Raw genomic sequence first — 21,313 nt, 5'->3', positions numbered from 1 at the left:
GGCTCGTCCTCTGTCTTAAGCCACCGGACACCTCGGAAGGCGCACAAAGTTGCACACTCGGCCGGCCAGCCGGACGGACAAGCCGGCGTCCCCGAGCTTAGGCGTCTCTGGCCCGAAACGCGACGGCCGGCCCTGAGGGTCAGGCACGGCCGCCCTTCCTCACCTCTGCTCCGGTGAGAGGGTTCCCGCTCGGCCCCAAACACGCTCCTCCTTCCCGCAGAGCAGGAAGCGGCGGCCCCGCGGCGCCGGCCCCTCTCCGGCGGGCCTGGCTCGTCCCGGCTCCCTCCCCTTTGTCCCGAACCGCTGCGAGCCCCGGGTACCTGCATCCTGGGGCACGCAGCAGGCCAGAGGCATGCTGGCTTCCCTCTCCGCTCCGTCAGGACGGGCCTTTTCTTCTACCCAGAGCCCTCCCGGACTCCCAGATAGCTGAAAGCTGATCTGCTGAAGTCGGCAGGCAGAGCAGGGGGGCGGGAGGGCGAGAGAGGGCGACCTTCGGCGAGGAGGGTGGCAGATTTTCACACGACATCTGCGCTGCCTCCGGGACTCCCCCCGGAGGGGGAGATGGTCTCACCCAAGTGCTGGGCCAGCTGCTAATCCCCCTGGGTTCACTTGAATGGCAAATCGGGGCTCCGGGGCGGCCTCAGACACACCCTGTCTCCAGAGGAGGGGCTTAGCACTTTCTCTCCCAGCCCTGCGCGCGCTCAGAATGCGGCGGGACTGTTCCAGGGCCTCGCCGCTCCAAGTGCAGCCGGCCAGGGGTCAGCAGCATCCGTGTCACCTGAGAGCTAAGCTAACCGTGAGAAATGCAGAATCTCAGGTCCTGTCCCTTTGATGAGCTCTGCCAAGGGCCACGTGGCTATGGAAACCACTTGCACGTTGCCAGAGACAGGAAGCTGGACGAATACCGCCACCCAGGGAGCCGCGGCCCCCCAGCCCGCGTGCCAGCTGTCCGGGAGTAAGAAGGGGTACAGCCCATGCCATCACCACACGGCTCCCCCCGCTGCCCCGCCGTTCCCCTCACCACCAGGCTGGGACTGGTTCACCTGGCTGTGAGATTTTAGGTCGGTGAGCAGGCCTGCAAATATTTGCACACCCTGAAAGGATGGGGGGCAGGATACAACAGGAGTTTGCTCTTTTCAGGTTGCAAGTCAATTTCTGATCCCCTCCCACCCCCAACACACACACCACCTGTATCAGTATGTTAGGTTCTCGTGATGCCGATGTCAAGGGTCAAGTACATGGCGAGAACGCTTGAGCCCCTTCACAGACACCAACCGTTCTGGAGCCTGCTCAGACCGGTTCTGGAGTCCTCAGAAAGGGAGGACTCAGGGATGTCCACAGCTTTGCTCCGATAGCTTTAATGTCATCGTCCCGCCTGAACCCAGCAACTGAGCCCACGTGCAAAAGCTGGAAGGGTAGAGAGAAGGAAAGAAGCAAAACTAAGGGCGAGTCAGAGAAGAGCTTTGTTTTCCAGTCCAGAGAGAACACTTGAAATAACTAAGCGAGGCAGACGGCCTGGCTTTCGTCTCAGAGGGTCGCCAGGCCTCTGCCCATGGCGTCGGCTCCCTGAGTTTGATGCTTCCGCTCCTCAGTCATGTGGAGCAGGAGCCAGGACGGGTGACTTCATTCCTGAAGAGCAGTTGAATGGTGCTGAGGTTCTGGGATGCGTTAAGACAGCCCAAATCAACACAAAGTCTGGCTGGCACCTTGGAGAAGTGTCCCAGACAGAATTTTGAGCCTTCCGAGCACCGGTCGGTGGCATCGGCGGATGGCCTGGCCACTGCCTCCGGTACAGCTAATTGGGGCACCCCTGCCTGCGCTCCCCCCACTTCACGGGGCAGCAGGGCCCTGCTTGAGGGAAGAACCCACAGGGCTGGAGAGAAGGTGGAGGCAAAGTCAGCCGGGGACGAAGACAGAGCAGAGAGAAAGCAAAGAGGGTGGCCCTGGGCTTTACTGGGATTTGGGTGGGCTCTCAAAAGCAATCATGGTGGGCTTTTGAGTAGAAAACCAAGCGAAAACAGTATTTAAAAATCTTCTTCGGATCCCCAGTCTCGCCTCAAACAACAATCACTCCCAAAAAGACTCTCACGAATGGAAGGAAATGATGCCATTGTTTTATTTTCTATGGGAAGTCATAATAGTTTTTAAAAGGTTAATCTCCTTCTCAGCCCTGTTTTTTCCCTTCCAGTGACCCCAAGCTGAAAAGGAAAAATATTTGCACTTGGTGTTTAAAAACCACAGTGAATTAGCTTTTGTTGTTCATGGCAGAGCCACTATTTAGCTGCCCAGAATCAAACCAGATGTCGGGGAAGAACGAAGGCCCCGCATCCTGTGAACTTGCCTTTCACCTTTGCAGAAGGGCCGAGGAAAAGGCCCGGCTGAGAAGACAAAATGGAGGGAGCTCGGTGGTCAGCGAACCCGAGATGCGGTTCTGACACAAGCGGTGGTAGCCCTCTGTGGAATGTTGTGTGTGGGACCAGCAGGCCAGAGCTCTGGGACCCCGGATGCCCAATGCCTCTCGGCTTCTGGAAGTTTCTTCCGTGGACACAAGGCCAGCAGCACTATTCCCATAGGTGCCAGAGACCAACGTGAGCAATAGACAAGTATGGAGGAAAGAATCAGGAGTTGGGGGAAAGAAACACAAAAGAGATCAGCAGGGCTTGCTAGAACACTACATCTATCAGAGAAGGTAAAAAAGAAAAGGAAAGGAAAGGAAAGGAAAGGAAAGGAAAGAAAAAAAGGAAAGGAAAGGAAAGGAAAGGAAAGGAAAGGAAAGGAAAGGAAAGGAAAGAAAAGAAAAGAAAAAAGAAGAAAAGAAAAGAAAAGAAAAGAAAAGAAAAGAAAAGAAAAGAAAAGAAAAGAAAAAAGGAAAGGAAAGGAAAGAAAAAGAAAAAAGAAATCCGAAGAGAAAAACAATACATTTTCCTTCTGTGGCCTTCCGGGGGAGTATGCAGAGTAGATTATTATTCAGTCTTGTTTTTCTTTAGCACACCACCCACCAAAACTCGCAGCTTAAATCAGGCAGCAAAACAAAACAAAACAAAACCTTCCTACGAGGCTGTTTCTCACTGCTTGCTAAATCTAGCAGCGTAAGAAAGCAGGAAGTCTTCTCTACACTGAGACCCTTTCTATCCCCTCAACAAACATTTAGTGAGCCCCCACTTCGGTGAGATATTTGGGTGATACCAGAAGGGCCCTGCTTGAGGGAAGAACCCACAGGGCTGGAGAGAAGGCCGTGGGTGCTATTCCCATCCACGAGAACTTTACAGCTGACCGGGAAAGACAGACATGTTCGTAACAACAATCACAATGGGTACCGTTTTCTAAAATCTAATCATGTGCCAGCCACTACACTACGTAGTTTCGTATTTAATCTTATAATAATCCCGTGCATTAAGTTTGACCATTCCCATTTTACAGATGAGACACCAAGGCTCAGAAAGCTTAAGGAATTTAATCAAGATTACACAGCCATTAAGCTGGAAAGAGTCTTTATCACTGATGAAGTCCAAGGGCCTCCACCAGTGCCTGGTACATAGTAGCTGCTTACTACATATTTACTGAATGAAGAAAGCAGCTGGGGGTGCAAGGACGGGCTCTCTGGGGCAATGGGGCTGAGCTGTGAAGCCTGACTAGGATTTACGCAAAGAAGAGGGTAAAGGCACGCCAGGAAGAAAATGGGAAATGAACAAATGCACCTCTAGGGAAACAGAACTGCTTTACAGAATTGCAAAAATGGGCAGGAGGGAATAGCAGTTAAGGACACTCAAGTCAGAGACGCGGGTCCCACCGTGGCTCTACCGCCTAAGGTTGCGTGAGCACAGCCAAGTCCTTGCTTCATCTTCCTTATCTACAAGCTGGTAATGAGAGTGTTACCTACAACGGCAGAAACTGTTAATTCCCTACCAAACCTTCCATGTTCGATTTCTCTCATCCTGATAACACCTCGATTTTGTAAACTGGGTCCACGGGCATACAACCAAAAGGCTACGTGTCCACGTCTCCCATGTAGCTAGGGGCTGCTATCTGGCCAATGAAAGAAACACATCTGTAGTATGGGATTTCTAGAAAGTCTCTTTAGAATACAAAAGTCAGGCTTCTTTCATCTGCCTGCTCGGGCCACTGTTGTGATGCCTGGCGCTCCAGTAGCCATCTTGGACTGCCAAGACGAGGGCCACAATCTAATTGTAGAACCAGGAGCCGGAAGGAGTCTTGGTCCCTCATTACTACTGAGTCTCCATATCAGTCCTAGACTTCTTTCACATAGGAAAGAAATAAAGTTTTATCTTTTTTAAAAATTTATTTTGAGAGAGAGAGAGAGAGAGAGAGAGAGAGAGAGAAAGAGAGAGAACGAGAGCAGGCATAAGCGTGAGAGGGGCAGGGAGAGAGGCAGAGAGAGAATACCAAGCAGGCTCCTCACTGACAGTGCTGAGCCCAACACGGGGCTCGAACCTACGAACTGTGGGGATCTCAGGTCAAGATCATGCATGACCTGACCAGAAATCAAGAGTCAGATGCTTAACTGACTGAGCCACCCAGGTGGTACCCCAAAAGTCTTGTTTTTTTGAAGCCTCTATGAAACCCCAATGGATATATTTACCTCAAAGAGTTGCAGGAGGATTAAATAAGATAATGCAGACCAAGTAATTAGTCCTGGGCCTTAGACATAGTACGCACGCAAATCCAAGCAATCACATTTTGTTGCTATTTTTATCACTATTATCATGATTATCATTACAAAATCTAGAATACTCCTTTATTCTACATTAGGCTGAACCATCTTCATTCAGTTATTTAATTAATCAATCTGCTTAAAATTCCTCAGAATTATGCCTTTCATGAGAACATATCCATGAGTCTTCCTAGGACAGGGTCCCTGATAACAGAACAAAATGTTTCTCTTTGAATTTCATCACCAAATCATCTACACAACCAATAATATTGAAAAGCCAGGGCTGTTAGTGAAAGGCTGTGGAGGGAGTGTTCGTACATTAACACTTCTAAGCATGGAGACGGGGAAGCATTAATTAAATTCTAAGTTTGGTCAAATTTCCTGTCTCGGAAAGCTCCATGGCAACTCGGTGCCTCAAAAAGTCTTTCCTTTCCCAACCAGACTTTTCACGTTTCAGGACAAAAATGTAAAGACACGATTTGCTCAAAAAGTTCTGAAAGTCAGCACGGGATGCTAGACTTCAAGAGATTTGCCAAGAATTATGGATCCTTTTACTTAAATCTCGGCTTCTTAGTGTCTTTGACAGATTGTGTGGTTTGTTCCTGATCAATAAATGTTTCTTAAAAGATCTAAGGAAGGAAATAATGATGAGCTAGAATGAGTGGTTCCTGCTGGTCAAAGGCTTGCTATCAAGGATCCACTTAGGAAAATTCCAGTATCTCAGGTCCCACCCTAGACCCACTGAATCAGAATCTCTGAAGGTAAAGGCCTGGGAACCTTTTTTTTTTTTAATTTTTAAAAAATGTTTATTTATTTTTGAGAGAGAGATAGAGTGCAAGTGGGGGAGGGACAGAGAGAGAGGGAGACACAGAATGCGAATCAGGCTCCAGGCTCTGAGCTGTCAGCACGAGAGCCATGAACCACGAGATCATGACCTCAGACAAAGTCGGACATTCAACTGAACGAGCCACCCAGGCGCCCCATGGGAATCTCTATTTTTAAAGCTGCCCAAGTAATTCTGATGTGCAGTTCAGTTTGGGGCGGTTCCCAAATCCTCCCGTCCCCCAACTCTCTCTTAGGTTGGGTTACTTAGAAGCAAAGTCTAAGATGGGGATTCTTGTTCAAGTGATAAATAGAGGGGGTGCTCTCAGCAGAAGGGGCCTCAGTATTCTTGTGGCTGTGCTCTCCACTGAAGCCCTAATGTCTCCACCGCCTTGGCTGACTCGGCCTGAGTTCCCCTTTCACAGAAAGGGTCTTGGAGAAGAGTTTTAACCCTACAGGAAGGGTTTCGGAATCTGATACGGTCCTTTCAGCGACCGCCGCTGGGCTGGCACGCCAGATAACCGGTGCACCTGCTGGAGTGATCATTTGCATGCTACATTGTGCCAGGACTTGGCCCAAAGTCGACGTTCCAGAACCGTTCCCAGTGCCAGCCATACTCACTCACAGACTCCAGAACATAAGCGACTCAAGGAATCTGGCTGCCTGGTGATCTGTATCTTCTTCCTTCTCCCCTGACAAATGAAGATGTGGGCCACTGAACTTCCTTTGGCTTATATTCCTGATGACTCCTAAATAGGTCAAATTCCTTTGGAGACTGGCCAACAGCTAATTTCACATTCACCACTGGCCTGTTTTATTCCTCTGGTATTTCAGGAAAAAGGTGGGTGGGTGCCTTTTCTCCTTGTTTGTCTGAGTCCCTGTCCCCCGGAGCAAAATTTGCAGCCTAGGCCACTGTGATTTGTTTAGAGCGACTGCCGCTTGTCAGGAGATGGCTACCTGACCTTGCTCGCTGCCCATCTGTTGGATTCCTGGCCAGATGTGCACATGTGTGGGCGATCAGAGGCCCAGCAGGCCCCGGCTGGAGCGGCCTTGCCTCACAGCCGTTCCAGCCCCCACCAGGCTCAATGCCAGGGTCTGTTGAAGCGGTCCTCGCCACATGGTCAAGAAATGGGGAGCATCGATGACAAAGCACACCCCAGATCCCCATCTGTCAGTTGCTTTTCATCAGGAGATCGGCCAGGTAGAGTCTATGTAGCACTCTATCCCCCGACAAAGCCCCACCGCTACTCAGTCTCGGCTCTCATCAAGGAAGAGCCACCATTTTGGTTTTTGGCATCAGAGCAGAGAGAGACCCAGGGAAGGAAGCCTAGAAGGGAGTCGGGAGTGAAGAGTGCTGAGAAAAGGGAACAATAGGCTTTCCTTTTGTGGGTCATTTGAATCCGAGAAGCAGCTGAATACCTCCCATCGAAGTCTGGGACTAGAAAAATAAAACACCCAGGCCTGACTTGACTGCCTCTTCAGAAGCTTCTCTGTAGCACTGCTTTCATTTCACTGTAAGATGTCAATCCCCCTCTCCGCCTCACCCCGGATTTCATCATTTGTTTTATTTGGAGACATTTAGTTGTTGTTTTCCCTTCTCCGTCAGACGCTGAGAAATATGTGTAGTCGAGTCTGCCCGGCAATCTGGCCCTACTGCAGGAACAGAAGTTGGGATTCTTAATAGGTTCTCCTCGCTCTGCCCACTAAATCTGAAGCCACCGTGTAATGAAAGTTTCCTCACGGTAATAATATAATAACGATAAAATCAATATTCCACTCAACAGGTATGTATTGAGCACCGACTATGTGTCAGCCATTGTTTTAAATGCTCCGTATGTACGATTTCAGTTAATCCTCACACAGCTCTATGAGGCAGATACTAGTATTACCTCCATTTTACAGATCAGGAAACTGAGGTGCAGAGAGGTTAAATAGCTTGCCTAAGGCAGTGGAAGTGGCAAATGGTGCAGGCTGGGCTCCTAACCACTGGGCTGGCTCACCCCAACGATGGAGGGTAGGGAACGCATTATCCTGCCTCAGAACGCACAGCCTCGCCAACGCCCGTTACTCACGTCCCAATCCCGAGTCAACAGTAAAGCAAAACCAGAATCGAAGTCCCAGTTACCCTGTCATTTGCTCTGCTGGGCGTTTCAGGTGTTTCATGTGCAGATGCAGGTGCGTGTGTATGTGTGCACGCACGTGTGCAAAAGTCCATGGGTGGCTCCATACGTGCATCCCTGTGTAAGACTTTCCCTTGACCCTGGATAAGGAGTTCCTATTCATAATAACGTTGAAAGCAAGATTCTACCACCTTGCATGGCTCCCCGTTGCTACTCCCACAAACTGGGACGGGAAAGGCACTAACATACACTTCTGGCAAGGCTAAGAACCCTCACCCTGGGCCTGAACTGCCCCTCAGCACCAGAACCTTCTCCTTGGCAGGGGCTCCAGTTTGGGCACGAACAACTACCAAGTTGCCTCAAAAATTTTTTTAAAAGTACCACATGATCCAGTAATTCCACTACTGGGTATTTACCCAGAGAAAATAAAAACACTAATTCAAAAAGACATACGCACCCCTATGTTCACTGCAGCAGCATTTACAAAAGCCAAGGCAGAGAAGCAACCTACATGCTCACTGATAGATGAATGGATAAAGATGTGGTACACACACTCACTCACTCACTCACTCACTCACTCACTCACACGGGAATATTACTCAGCCATAAAAGAGGATGAGATCTTGTCATCCGCAACAACACGGGTGGACCTAGAGGGTATTATGCGAAGTGAAATAAGTCACACTGAGAAAGCCAAATATATGATTTCACCCCTATGTGGAATCTAAAAACACAAACGAATAAACAAACAAAAAGAGTCAGGCCTATAAATACAGAGAGCTGATGGCTGCCAGAAGGAAGAGGGACGGGGGGCGGGGGTAAGACAAGAGGGTGAAGGGGAGTGGGAGGTACAGGCCTCCAGTTATGAAACGAGTAAGTCACGGGAAGAAAAGACACAGCACAGAGACTACAGTCATCGATATTGTAACAGCGCCGCGTGGTGACAGACGGCGGCTGCACTTGCGGTGAGCACAGCATAACGTACAGAGTTGTCCAATCACTATGTTGTACACCTGAAACGCACATTGCGTGTGTCATGTGTACTCACGTAAAAGAATGTTTTCAATAAGTTACCTGGATCACCGCAGAGAGTCCGAAGACAAATTCCATTCAGATGCAGATGTTTTAAGACAAGGGAATGCAGTCTGTTGAGCCACAAACAGAGCCCCCAAGTTCCCATTTGTATCCCCAAGGGATGCCACGCCGTCCACACCTTACTTTGGCCCTTCCTCTTACCAAAGCAAAACACCCGACAGCACTCCAAGTGTTAGCCTCGCCTAGGCTACATTTTAATTAATTTTTTTTTCAACGTTTACTTATTTTTGGGACAGAGAGAGACAGAGCATGAACGGGGGAGGGGCAGAGAGAGAGGGAGACACAGAATCGGAAACAGGCTCCAGGCTCTGAGCCATTAGCCCAGAGCCTGACGCGGGGCTCGAACTCCCGGACCGCGAGATCATGACCTGGCTGAAGTCGGACGCTTAATCGACTGCGCCACCCAGGCGCCCCGCCTAGGCTACATTTTAACAGCAATCCAGGCCACACACCGGAGGGACAAACCTGGAATGGTGGTGCCAGCGGTATGAGTCAGCAGGTGGAAGAGAATTTGGGCACGGAAAGGGAGGCGAAACCACCACCGTCAGGTTTTCTGTAGTTCTAGAACCAGCTAGCACTTGACTTCTGATTGCTGGAGGATCCCAGTAAAAGCAACACCGCATTTCACCCAGAAAGGGGAAAGGACATTAAAACGGTCTTAAGGGCCAGACCATTCAGGGACAGACAGAAAGCACAAGGTAACCTCAAGGTCCTAATAGTTGTAACACTCTGGTTCAACTGCCTACCCCCCCCCCCCCCGCGCCCCATCTTTGGAGGGCTCTGACTCCTTTAGTGCGAGCGCTAAAGGAAAGGCCTGGCTTCCCCAAATCCCAATGTATTCATGACGGTGGCACAATTGCTGCCTTAGTTTTGTAATTCCTGACTCGAAGAACGGAGCGTTCTAACGAAGGGCATGTTGCGCCTAGCCAGTATTGTGCGGTCCTGGATCCTCTGACACTCTGCACAGGGGACCTGGAAACAGAAAACTTAGAGGATCCAGGTCAATAAAGAGCCCAGGAAAACCTCAGTCTTCACATGTCATCAAGCATGAAATCATTTCAGCCAGAATGGTGCTAGCCCTCACCGAGCTCCTGATGGATGTGAATTCAGTTTATTTAGCTTGGCTACCTCAGATAAGGAAATTCCAGCAGCTTTCCAGTTCCTTTTAGATTTATTCGAAATGACATCATGCACTCAGATGCAGGATTCGTGAATGAGTCCAACATGAGGAGAATGGATATGGTGGAACGATAACACCGGCTAAAAGCTTAAGCAGTCAGCTTGGGCACGAGAGAGCACACGAAGGAGATATAAGTCAATAACGAGGCTCAGACACGTGACCAGCCACAAGACCTACAGTCCCGGGACCGAATGGTCTAGACTTGGAATTCTCGTCTTTCGTTCCGGGGAGTCCAAGTAAGAGATCCCCTGATGTATAAAACGGGGTAGCTTTGCATTGTCCTGAATTTAAAATGGTTCGGAGATGATGCAATTCCCAAACGGAACAAAGTCTTTAATGCTTTACAGATTTTCTTGGGCTCTCTCCTTTGGAACCTGTCAACTCACTTTTGCTGCCTTCGACTTTTGATGCTAACGTCAGTGCTGCATCTTTACGCTGAGTGCTTTGGGCCTAGAGTCTCCTTCGACTGCTTCCTTTACCTTCTGGAAAGCATACCGATGAATGGAGACAGGAAGACAAAAGCCAAGAAAACCCGCTTTATCTTTCAGACACTGATGTGGAGTTCATCACTTACGAACTTGGCAAACTTTCCAGGGCTCGGTCCCCACAAGCCTAGCAGCCTGGTCTGTCTCTCCTGGTGTCATCCCATTGAAGATCCTGCCCTGTCCAATCAGAGACAGGCCCATTCCAGGGATGGCTGGGGACAGCGGTATACTTCACGGCCATATCGGCCACTGACTGCGGCACCAGTTTTCTAGAGGAACCATCAGAGTGATTAACTTGTCCTAATCAGGCTTCTGAGCACTGAAGAACCAAGGGAGGGGATGGATAAGGAAAGCAGAGGATAAAGTTTAGATCTGCTCTGTCCAGTAGGACAGCCACTAGCCATATGTGGCTACTGAGCCCTTGAAATGTGGCCAGTGTGAATAAGGAACTGAATGCTTTATTTCACCGTTTTAATTCATTTGAATACCACAGGTAAGGATTATAAAGTGTTGAGAAGAAAATATGGGTTTCTAATTAGCTAAGAACTGAGTTAAGTTTCGGTGCTTTGGAGTAAGTTAGCAACCCCCCCCCCCCCGCCCCACCGCCTCCGCTGACTGGCCCAGCTTGGGGGTGCCTGCTCACTGGAGGTTTCCATGGCCAAGCTGGTTGGCGTGTTCTAGAGCAGTGGCTCTCTGATTTGGGGCAGAGGGTTCCCGAGAGCCCTTCAGGAAACCCGCAAAGTCAAAATTATCATGCTAGCGATACTCAGAGACTCCTTGCCTTTCTTACTCTTCCGCTGTCCTGAGGAACATGTGACACCACAGCAGCTAGAATACAGAAGCAGACACAAGAAGCCAAATGTTTCATTTATAAACATGTGATGTACGTAACACACAGTGTGTATTTATCGTTGTTGATTTTGAAATAACATCACCAAGTAAAACTTCTTTACTTCTCAGTTTTAATTCCTAATATGATAAACATTGACAGAACTCACACGAACTAAAGCTCTTCGGGGTCCTCACTAGTTTTTCGGTGTAAAGGGGGCCTGAGATCGACAACTTCAAGAACTGCTGTTCTGGAAGGACTTGGTAGCAGATGCTGTCGATGGCCCATCCCAGGAGTCCTGCGGCTGCCGTGGACAGTTGCCCACCTCGGACACCCAGCTATCCCTGGGGTTCTGCCTGAGGCTCTCTCTCGTGCTACAGGACTGTTAGCGAGAGCCCCAAATCAGCCACAGACAAATGCTGGTGAGTGCTGGGCTGGACAGAGAAGTCTTGGCACTCTCACACCGCGGAAAACTACACAGCACCGAGGACAAACAAGCCACTGCTAGGTGACAGCAAGCGTGAATCCCACACATACAAAGTTGGGTAAAAGACGTCGGGGCGCGCCCGGCTGGCTCAGTCGGTTGGGCGTCTGACTGCTGATTTCGGCTCAGGTCGTGATCTCACGGTTTGTGAGTTCGAGCCCCGCGTCGGTCTGACTGGGGCTGCGTTGACAGGGTAGAGCCTGCTTGGGATTCTCTCTCTCCCCCTCTCTCTCTGTCCTTCCCTGTTGTGCTCTCTCTCTCTCAAAATAAAAAAAGAAGAAGTCAGAGAGAGGAGAGCGCAGGCTCTACGATTACATCCTTATTAAGTTAAAAGTCAGGCAGATCTATGGGGTTAGAAAGCAAGTGTGCTTGCGTTTTAATCATTCGCTGATCTGTAGCATTCAGGCGCTTTTCTGTATGGATGTTAGACATCACTCAAAAGGTTTACAAATCCAATATTAATTATTATTTTTATACCATGCTCTGCTAGGCACGGGAGATGATAAAATAGAATTTTCAGACATGGCTTATGGTTTCTGCCTTTACATCAGTCCTCCTAAGAGATAAATAATAGTAGAAGATTTAATTTGGTGGTGGGCAATTTGGGGTGGATTAAGTTTGGCTTGGATAGCACAACGATTTTTTTTTTTAATTCACTTCGAGGGCCTTTATTTACTTAGAAGGCACACGTCTCATTCTCCACCACTCTTTTTCGTGCTAGGCTGGCTCCGACCCACATTTAAGCTACCTGCCTGACTCTGAAGGCAGCCGGGTTTGAGGCCTACGACGTAAATGATGATTCCAGAAGTGACTTGAGCCACTACGTGATGGAGACCCAGCTCACCGCCCTGAGGGGCACGGAGGGGGTGCTGACCTGAGCAAGAACAGCATGGAGGGTGCAATCCTGGCAGGCCCTCTGGGGTGGGGGTGGGGGGACGGTGAGGAGGCAGACGGAGAGGCCAGGATCTGTGATGAGGGTACCGCCATCTAGGGGATACGAATGTGACCTCACCAGTAGGCCCCCAGGACAACTCTCCAGTCAATAAGTCACTCTTTGCCCTCTCTGTCGCTCCCAGTACCCGAGCGTCTTGTCAATCAGGACTCGCGCCTCTATTCAGTCGGTCACACAGGTTTCTGTGGAACCTTGGAGAGACCTTTCGGGAGACCCGGCACCCAAAGCCCCACCCTCATCAGGAGGAGGCTACGGCTCCTAACCCGGCCGGGGTTCTGTCTCCCACCCCAGCCCCCGCCCCCGCCACACAGACACCTGCAATGAAATGTAGGGAAAGAGGCTGGGCTTCAGAGTCGGGCCGGGCTCCACGACCCACAAGGAAGGGTGGGAAATGCGGTCTGTCGCGTGCCCAGGAAGAAGAGGAAAACGTGGACGCTGGTGAGCAGTGGCCCTTCTTCCTGCCCAGAGAACCAACAGCACTCGGCAGGGGCCGTAAAGGAGGCCCACTGAGAAGTCCGTCTCTGCCCTGGCATTAGAACTCACGTGGAGCTCTCCCGTGCAATGGGCCTCCAGCCCCAGGGTTCCATTCTCGGGGACCTCTTAGACCGGGACTAATTCCAGAGCCCTAAATGCATGGCCAGCTGGCCTCCAATACCCATCATAGCCTCGGGCAGCCAGGATCCCTGCTCTGGGCCCTGCTGGCCAGGCCACCACCGCTGCTGAGTGGAATCACCACCCATGTCTGGTTGCCAGGTTCACCCAGTGTACCCCCAGCGGCCCAGAGACTTGTCAACGTAGGCCTGCCCCTGGGCAGGGCCGGACGCTGCAGGTGGGATGACAGCTGCCCAAGGTCCTAGGGCATGATTTTGTGGGGGAGGTCCTGACCCCTGCCCTCGCTGGAGGAGCAATGTTGCTTCAGGATGACCACAGACACGTGGCCGACTGTCTACCCAACGGCCATTTTCTCTCGAAGGCACTCGGAAACGTGTGCCCAAATATGGGGCCTCACAAGCACACGTTGGCGTTTAGAAAACCCTCGGTTGGGGATGGATAATTGTGCGCTGGAACCTGCTTGCCACTGGCTCCATAAGCCAACATACGTTCTCCCCTCCTATCTCTAAAACTTTGCAACCTCTCCTGCCCTCAGTAAACGAAATTCGGGAAACAAGAGGAGGGGGTGAATCAGGCTTGTGGAACGGGACCTCCTCGCATCTACACTGGAGTCTTAGGAATTCAGATGTGCTCAGTCAGACGGTCAAGGTTTGAAACCGAAACAAAGAGGGAGGTTTGCGTGTGTTTTTAACTGAAACAGCTGCAGCCCACCCAGCCTCCACAGGGGCCTTGCACAAAAGAACAAAAGCCATTCTCTCTCAGGCATTGATGGCTATTATACCGGTTCCTACTGCTAATTCTCGAAGAGGCCACTCACTTCGCCCCGAGGGCTGAGACAACTTAGAATCGGAAAATGCTAAAGCTCCAAGTATGCCTCGGTCCAATCCCCTTGTTTGATGACTGAGGAAGAGGAGGCCCGGGCCACAAAGGCAGGGGCTGGCAGAGCTCAGACAGAAACCCAGGCTTGTACACAGACCCGAGCGGCACCTTCCTCGTCAGTAATGCTGAGGGCGTGAGCCATCATTTGGGGGACTCCTTCCGTAGAGCTGCGGAGAAGGAATGAAGTAAGGACTAAGACCCTGGGGGAGGAAGGGAAGGATATCTCTGGGGCTAAGAGCCAATGGGGAGAAGCAAATTGGAGCCCACAAAAGCCAAGATTGGGGCAGACCAGCCGGGAGGGGCAGAAATGATTCTTCAGCGTCTTGAAAAGAAGACGGGCAAGGAAGCCAAAAGAGAGGTCAAACAAGACCGAGTGGCGAGGCTTCAGAGTCTGACCTCAGCCTGCCTGTCCGTGTGTCCTTCCTCTGTGTCAATACCTGACTCCGTGCTTAGACGCTCTCCTCTTTTCTCGTGGCCCAGCCACATACTGACCTGTCTCCCGCACATCCCGTGTCGGCAATGCCACGGGGACCTCAGACCCACCAACTCCAGAGCTCCTCAGCCCCCCGTGCGCACCCGCTCCTCCCTGGGGCCCCCCGTCTCAGAAGAGGGTACCCCCACCTTTACCGCCAACAAGCCAAACACCTGGGAATACCCTGGATCGCAACCCCTCAGATCCCCAGGCCCAGTCTGTTTCCAAGTGCCATAGGTTCTACCTCCCATGCAGCTCCAAAGCCGGCTGCTTCCTGTTCCAGGTTCCAACCCTCCCCCTCATCAGGCCTCCATCTGGGGCTTGGGTTGGGGCAGTTTCCCCACAGAGCAGTCAGCGTTCTCCCTACAACTCAGTTCTCTCCCGTGCCCTCAGCCTTTCCCATGACCCCCCGCTGCTCGCAGGCTGCCATCCAGACCTTGGAACCAGAGCAACAAGGCTCTCCACAAAGGGCCCTCTGCCTCATGGGCTTGCCACCACACCCGCCCCCCCCCCCCCCCCCCCCCGTCCCATCCCCAACCCCACCCAATGCACTCTTTGCTCCCACCGCTCACGACACTCTCCTCTTCCTCAACAGGCTACTCTCTCACCTCACGGCCCTTTGTCCAGAATGTTCTCTTTCCGGATTTCTATATGGCTAGCTCCCTTTTTGTTATTCAGGCTTCAGCTTACATGTTATGGGAAAACCCATTCCCCAGAGGCCTGCCTGACCACTGAGGAAATCTTGACCCGGGCATTTTTTTTTTTCAACGTTTATTTATTTTTGGGACAGAGAGAGACAGAGCATGAACGGGGGAGGGGCAGAGAGAGAGGGAGACACAGAATCGGAAACAGGCTCCAGGCTCTGAGCCATCAGCCCAGAGCCGGACGCGGGGCTCGAACTCACGGACGGCGAGATCGTGACCTGGCTGAAGTCGGACGCTTAACCGACTGCGCCACCCAGGCGCCCCCCGGGCATTTTTTTAAATTTATTAAAAAAATTTTTTTTTACATTTATTCATTTTTTTTTAAATTTTTTTTTTAATTTTTTTTTCAACGTTTATTTATTTTGGGGACAGACAGAGACAGAGCATGAACGGGGGAGGGGCAGAGAGAGAGGGAGACACAGAATTGGAAACAGGCTCCAGGCTCTGAGCCATCAGCCCAGAGCCCGATGCGGGGCTCGAACTCACGGACCGTGAGATCATGACCTGGCTGAAGTCGGTCGCTTAACCGCCTGCGCCACCCAGGCACCCCTACATTTATTCATTTTTGAGAGACAGAGAGAGACACAGCACAAGCGGGGGAGGGGCAGAGAGAGAGGGAGACGCAGAATCCGAAGCAGGCTCCAGGCTCCGAGCTGGCAGCACAGAGCCCCACGCGGGGCTCAAACTCACAAAACCGCGAGATCATGACCCGAGCCAAAGTTGGATGTTTAACCGACTAAGCCACCCAAGCATCCCTTGACCTGGGCATTTTTTATCACACTGACCTATTTGAATTTTTTTCACAGAATGTTATCTCCATCTGACGTTTTCTTGTTTGTTTATTGTTGGTCTGTCCCCCACTTGACTGGGACGTCCCTGAGAGCTGGGCCAGTTTCTTTTATCTCGGGTACCACCGTGTCCCAGCACCCAGAACCGGCCTCTACCCTGGAAGCAGAATGTTTGGGAAATGAATGCGTGAAAGAGCAAAACATCAAGATCTGTCCTGGGCCATAAATCTGTCCTGATTTGGCTCTAACTGCTACTTGTATGTTTGTTCTCGAATGCTTTCACTAAGGGACTTGGGCCGTCAATTAACTGTTTCAGCTCTTAAACACTCACAGCAACTAATCAAATGAAACCTGAAAATGGATCCCGCTCTTGTTTCTAGTACTGATTTGTGTTTTGATTGTTGATAAAGCTAAAGTCAGTTTACCTCCCTAGGTTTCCCAATCTAGGAGTGGTCTTAAGTGGTCATAGGACCAGCTCATGAATGATCCTAAAGCTATGGCTTGTGCCTGATAACCAAAATCACCGGTCATTCATTCCCTTTAAGTAAGTCAACAGTACTTACACGCCAGGCACTGGGTTGAATGTCAAGGATGTAACAGTGAGCCAAGTTAAAACGGCCCCTGCCCTCTAAGACACATGGTCTACAGGGGAAGAGAGTCCAGGTCAAGAGCTAGACAATACCAGCCCGTGGGGTAAGAAGTCTAATGAAAGCACACGGGTAGTGACAAGACCGCAGGGTAGGAGGCAGGAGAGGTGAGCAACCTACACACGGCTGGGGGTTAGGAAAAGTCTTCACAGAAAAAAAAAACAAAAAAACTAAAGCCTGAAGTCCTTGGTAATGCATAAGGATTTCTGCACCCTCCCCTCTGTCCTCTGGGGAAACTGCTTACTTGCAATGATCAGTTTTTACTACATGAAACTGTCCAGAGTTGCATCTGCCCCAGATAAAAGACTGACTCGAACCAGAAAATCACGTAACCATGTGGCTTAATTAGACACGGTGATCAAAGAGCCACATGGCTCATTGGTTCTGCTTTTTCACAGCCTACCGTTCAACGCCAGCAATGTGTGCTCTGCGCATTCCATTCCTCCTTAAGATTTGGAAAATGTGCGTAAGGAGAGGATTGATTCTCCACTACGTGTATAAGAATCTCAGTTAGGACAGGCTAACTTGTGTAACAGACAGCCCTCAAATCTCACCGGCTTTGCATAACCAAGCTCAATTTCTCGCTTCCGTCACACCTAAGGCAGTTCAGCTGAAATGCTCTGCTCCACGCAGTCATTCAGGGAAGCGGACCCTTTCTTGTGTTCTCACCATTCCGCAGCAGCTTGGGGTCCTCTACTAGAGAGTCTGTACCTAGCTAACGGGCAGAGGAAGAGAAAGGGTGTGGATCGGTTACTGTTGCTCGTAACTCAGTCACAGGGTTCCATCTAACTACAGGGAATGCTGGGAAATCAAGTCTACCCGTGTGTATGGGAAGAAAAGAAAACGGGGTTGGGTGAACACCTCGCGTTGTCTCTGCCACAAGCACACTTCACCGTGAGCTAAAGTACACGAGGGGTCACTCCGCGAACAATTAAACCATGAGCTAAGTCTTAAATACCTGTCTTTTTCCGTGGGTGAGTTAATCCTACATAAAATCTAGTGAAAGCATTCTCTTTTCCAGGGACAATCAGAAACAGTTACTGATTGAGGAAAATAACTTCTCCATCTAACGCCCATGATGTAACTCTGAAAGTATATAAAATTAGTAGAAGAAACTCATACTTGGCCATATTCTCAAGAGCATACTTGATACTGTGTCTAATCACGTACTCAAGGGATATTTGTTAAATGTGTCAAGCCAAATTTAAGCCTGCGTGTTACATGTCTATATTCCAAAGTGAACACGGGAAAAGCCATAATTTTTCTTGCCCATTGGAAAAAAAAAAAACCCAGCACAAATAAACACGCTTAAATATGTATGGTTCTCTGAAGGTATTTATTTGTGCTTAGAGAAATAAAAGTTTGCAGAGGGCCTTGCAATTTTCTGATAAAAGTTGCTCTCTAAGCACAAAGCATTATTTGATTTGTCTGAACGAAATCATGGAGCAAGGTGAAAGAAAGACTGGAGACGTTGGGAAGAAGCCAAGAATTAATGATGTGGATTTGGCGGCACTGTGCTAACTTCAAAAGTAATAATGATTAAATATACGGAGTCCTTATATATCATCGATTCCTAAACAAAGCCAAGAAAACAGATAGTTCCAAGGGCAAGAAATGTGTCAGCACCACACTGTCACAGATCACAAATCCAGACCACCCTCAGGATGGTTATTTGGATACGTAATGAAATAATTGACAAAAGCCATTCTGAGGGCCGGGACTCAAATGTGTCAGCAGATCTGGACGTCTACAGTTCATGCAGCTTTAGTAGCGCAGAGGACTGCACACATTTTTCACATTAGGGAACAGATGGAAGCTGTAATTCCCGCCATAGCTGAAGGATGCCTTGCACCCAACAGCAGCAGATAATAAGCTCATTTGGGGAGAAAGTTGCCATTTCCATCCCGGAGCTCAGTGAACTGCTTCTGAACCAGTCATCCAACTGCGGACAGCACGCTTCCCGGAGCGGGGGATGGGGGGGCCGCACCTGTTTCAAAACCCTTAGGGGCTCGAGGCATTTTGGTTTCCCCTGAGGCCTCACATCTCACATCAGAGCCAGCCACGCGACCGGGCCTCGCCCTCACAGAATTCTGGGGACAGCAATTTCTAAGCTCAGTTTCCTATTAGAAATAAGTAATGCTGAATGCTTTCACAGCTTTGCATGAGACACGGGTGGCTAGATACCGGGTTAAGTGACACACCTCATTTTCATTTGTTCCAGAACATTTTTGCCCTAAACTTCTCAAGCTTTAAATTGGTCTCTGGGGTGCCATCCAATGGGAAACTTGCAGGAAGGGGAAAAATACATTCAACTATTTTGGATGTGGGAAATATGCTCTTTGGCTGAGAAAGACGTTTTCCACATATTTGATCACTCAAAAGCCGTTAAGCACTGAAACTTCAAATATGTTCGAATCTGATAAAAGCCGTGAGCATCTAAAAGCGTGTCACCCCAGCGCTGCAGACAATAAAACATTCAATTGATACAGGTGCTGTCAGACGCTGGTGTAGACCTTGACTACAGAAGGAAGCACGGATCAGTGTGGCCGTGTGGGGAGCAGCTGCTGTGTAGACGGACCCCCAATCCACAGTCCAACCTGGCCAACAAGCCTGGGAATTACACGGGTCATTTCATCCCTGGATTTTCACATGCTTCCTCAACAGAAGCCTATTATTACCTTTTGTGGCAGCCCAGGAGGCCAGCAGCAGGCCCTGATTTCACAAAGAACTTGCTGGCAAGGCTGGCTAGCTGGACTTGTCTAAATACTCTCCCGACCACACCTTCCCCCTTAAAAAAGTGTTTTTAATGTTTATTTATTTTTGAGAGAGAGAGAGTACAAGCAGGGGAGGGGCAGAGAGAGAGGGAGACACAGAAACCGAAGCAGGCTCCAGGCTCTGAGCTGTCAGCACAGAGCCCGGCGCGGGGCTTGAACTCACGAGAGCCGTGAGATCATGACCTGAGCCGAAGTCAGACGCTTAACTGACTGAGCCGCCCAGGCGCCCCACATCCTCCCCCTTTTTAAAAACTGATGTGGAGGAGCAGGTGAGTAAGCTAAGTGATCTTGAGAAATCTTTGTTACCCTAGGGCTACGAGTCCTGAAGAGGTAGCCACTGGCCACATATGACTACTGAGCATTCAAAATAGACTAGTGTGATCGAGGAATGGTACTTTAAACTTTTACTTACTTTTAATTAGTTTGAAGTTAAATTGAAAAGCTGTTTGTTAAATCCAGTTGTTGGAAAAAATTTTAACACCTCTGGAGGAATGCAGATGTGTGAATCTACTTTTTCAACAATAAATTTTATAAGCTCTGAACCCAGCCCAAGTATTTCTGATGAAAATTTAACATTTAATTTACCACCGAAACCAAGAATATGAAAATTATTAATTTGTATTGGCCATATCCTGACATGGTGAGAGTTTGGATATGCTGGGCTAAATAAAATATATTATTAAAATTAATACCACTTCCTTGGCTTTTTAAATTTGAGCACTAGAAAATTTTAAATTGTACGTGTGGCTCGAATTGTTTTCCCATGGGACAGTGCTACTTAAGAGTGAAAAGTCTCAGGGCGCCTGGGTGGCTGAGTCGGTTAAGCGTCTGACTCTGGCTCAGGTCATGATCTCGCGGTTTGCGAGTTCGAGCCCCGAACCAGGCTCTGTGCTGACAGCTCAGAGCCTGGAGCCTGCTTCGGATTCTGTGTCTCCCTCTCTCTCTGCCCCTCCTCCACTCATGCTCTCTCTCAAAAATAAACAAGAATTAAACATAAAAGAGTGAAAAGTCTCACACACCCAGGCGTCATCTACCTGCCTGCCACGTTCCCACCACAGATGCCCATATATACAAACCCCCATGTATAAAGTAACAAATGGCAACTGAGCATCTAGCACCATGATCTGTGAAGAGATGGCATCATCCAGCCACAGAGGATTGTGACAGAAGCTATAGTGTCCCTGACTTGACTTGTCCTTTGAAGGACTTGGGACAAATGAATTCTTCTATTGTCAAGACAACAGTGGATGCTGACCTCCTGTCACCTCCAACACCAGGGTACCATTTGCCCACTCAGTTCATTTACTGAGCTCTTCTTTGGGCCAGGCCCCCTGCTAGGCGTGATAGCCGGGCCCAGAGACCATTCCTGGGCTCAAGGGGCTTGCAGTCTAGCTGCATCCATGCACATAATTGACTACCTAGATTGTTTCCTAGTTAGCTAATCGTTTCAGGCTGAAATACACACTGAAACTGAGCTCGGGACAAAGGGCTCCAGAAGCAGAGGGCAAAGAGTGATGAGCTCGATCTCTGGAGATCAGGGTGGGCTTTCCATGCGGTAGCATGTAAGACGTACATGATAGACAAGGACGATTTATCAGTGGGGAAGGGAGAGGAGGCACTGCCCATGATGGAAGTAGCCGGAGCCAAGGGAAACGTGGGCAAGCACATGGTGTGCTCTGGGAATGGTGAGGGGGTAAAGGGAGAGGAGTCCTGACAGATGAGGCCAGAAAGGTGAGGCTGGTCTCTCCAAAGAGACCACACGATGAACTGGGAATACCAAATGAATCCCCTGGGACCA

General features: G+C 49.7%; 1 protein-coding gene across 3 annotated transcripts in view; it reads right to left on the bottom strand.

Annotated features, from left to right (window-relative positions):
- The window catches only part of NHS (NHS actin remodeling regulator), a 339,891-nt gene that overhangs the window by 102,674 nt on the left and 215,904 nt on the right, over window positions 1–21,313 (bottom strand). The window contains exon 1 of one of the 3 annotated variants that reach the window (XM_043570101.1): window positions 321–649. The exons of the other annotated variants lie outside the window; for them this stretch is intronic. Within the exon in view, the coding sequence (XP_043426036.1) occupies window positions 321–354 (34 nt within the window). The 5' untranslated portion in view covers window positions 355–649. Of the gene's footprint in view, window positions 1–320; window positions 650–21,313 lie in introns of those variants that run through there. 3 annotated transcript variants of the gene reach the window in all.

This window comes from Prionailurus bengalensis, chromosome X (assembly GCF_016509475.1).
Source record: "Prionailurus bengalensis isolate Pbe53 chromosome X, Fcat_Pben_1.1_paternal_pri, whole genome shotgun sequence".
NCBI lineage: Eukaryota > Metazoa > Chordata > Mammalia > Carnivora > Felidae > Prionailurus > Prionailurus bengalensis.
The sequence above is the reverse complement of the archived record's forward strand: the minus strand, read 5'-3'. Positions and strand labels throughout refer to the sequence as shown.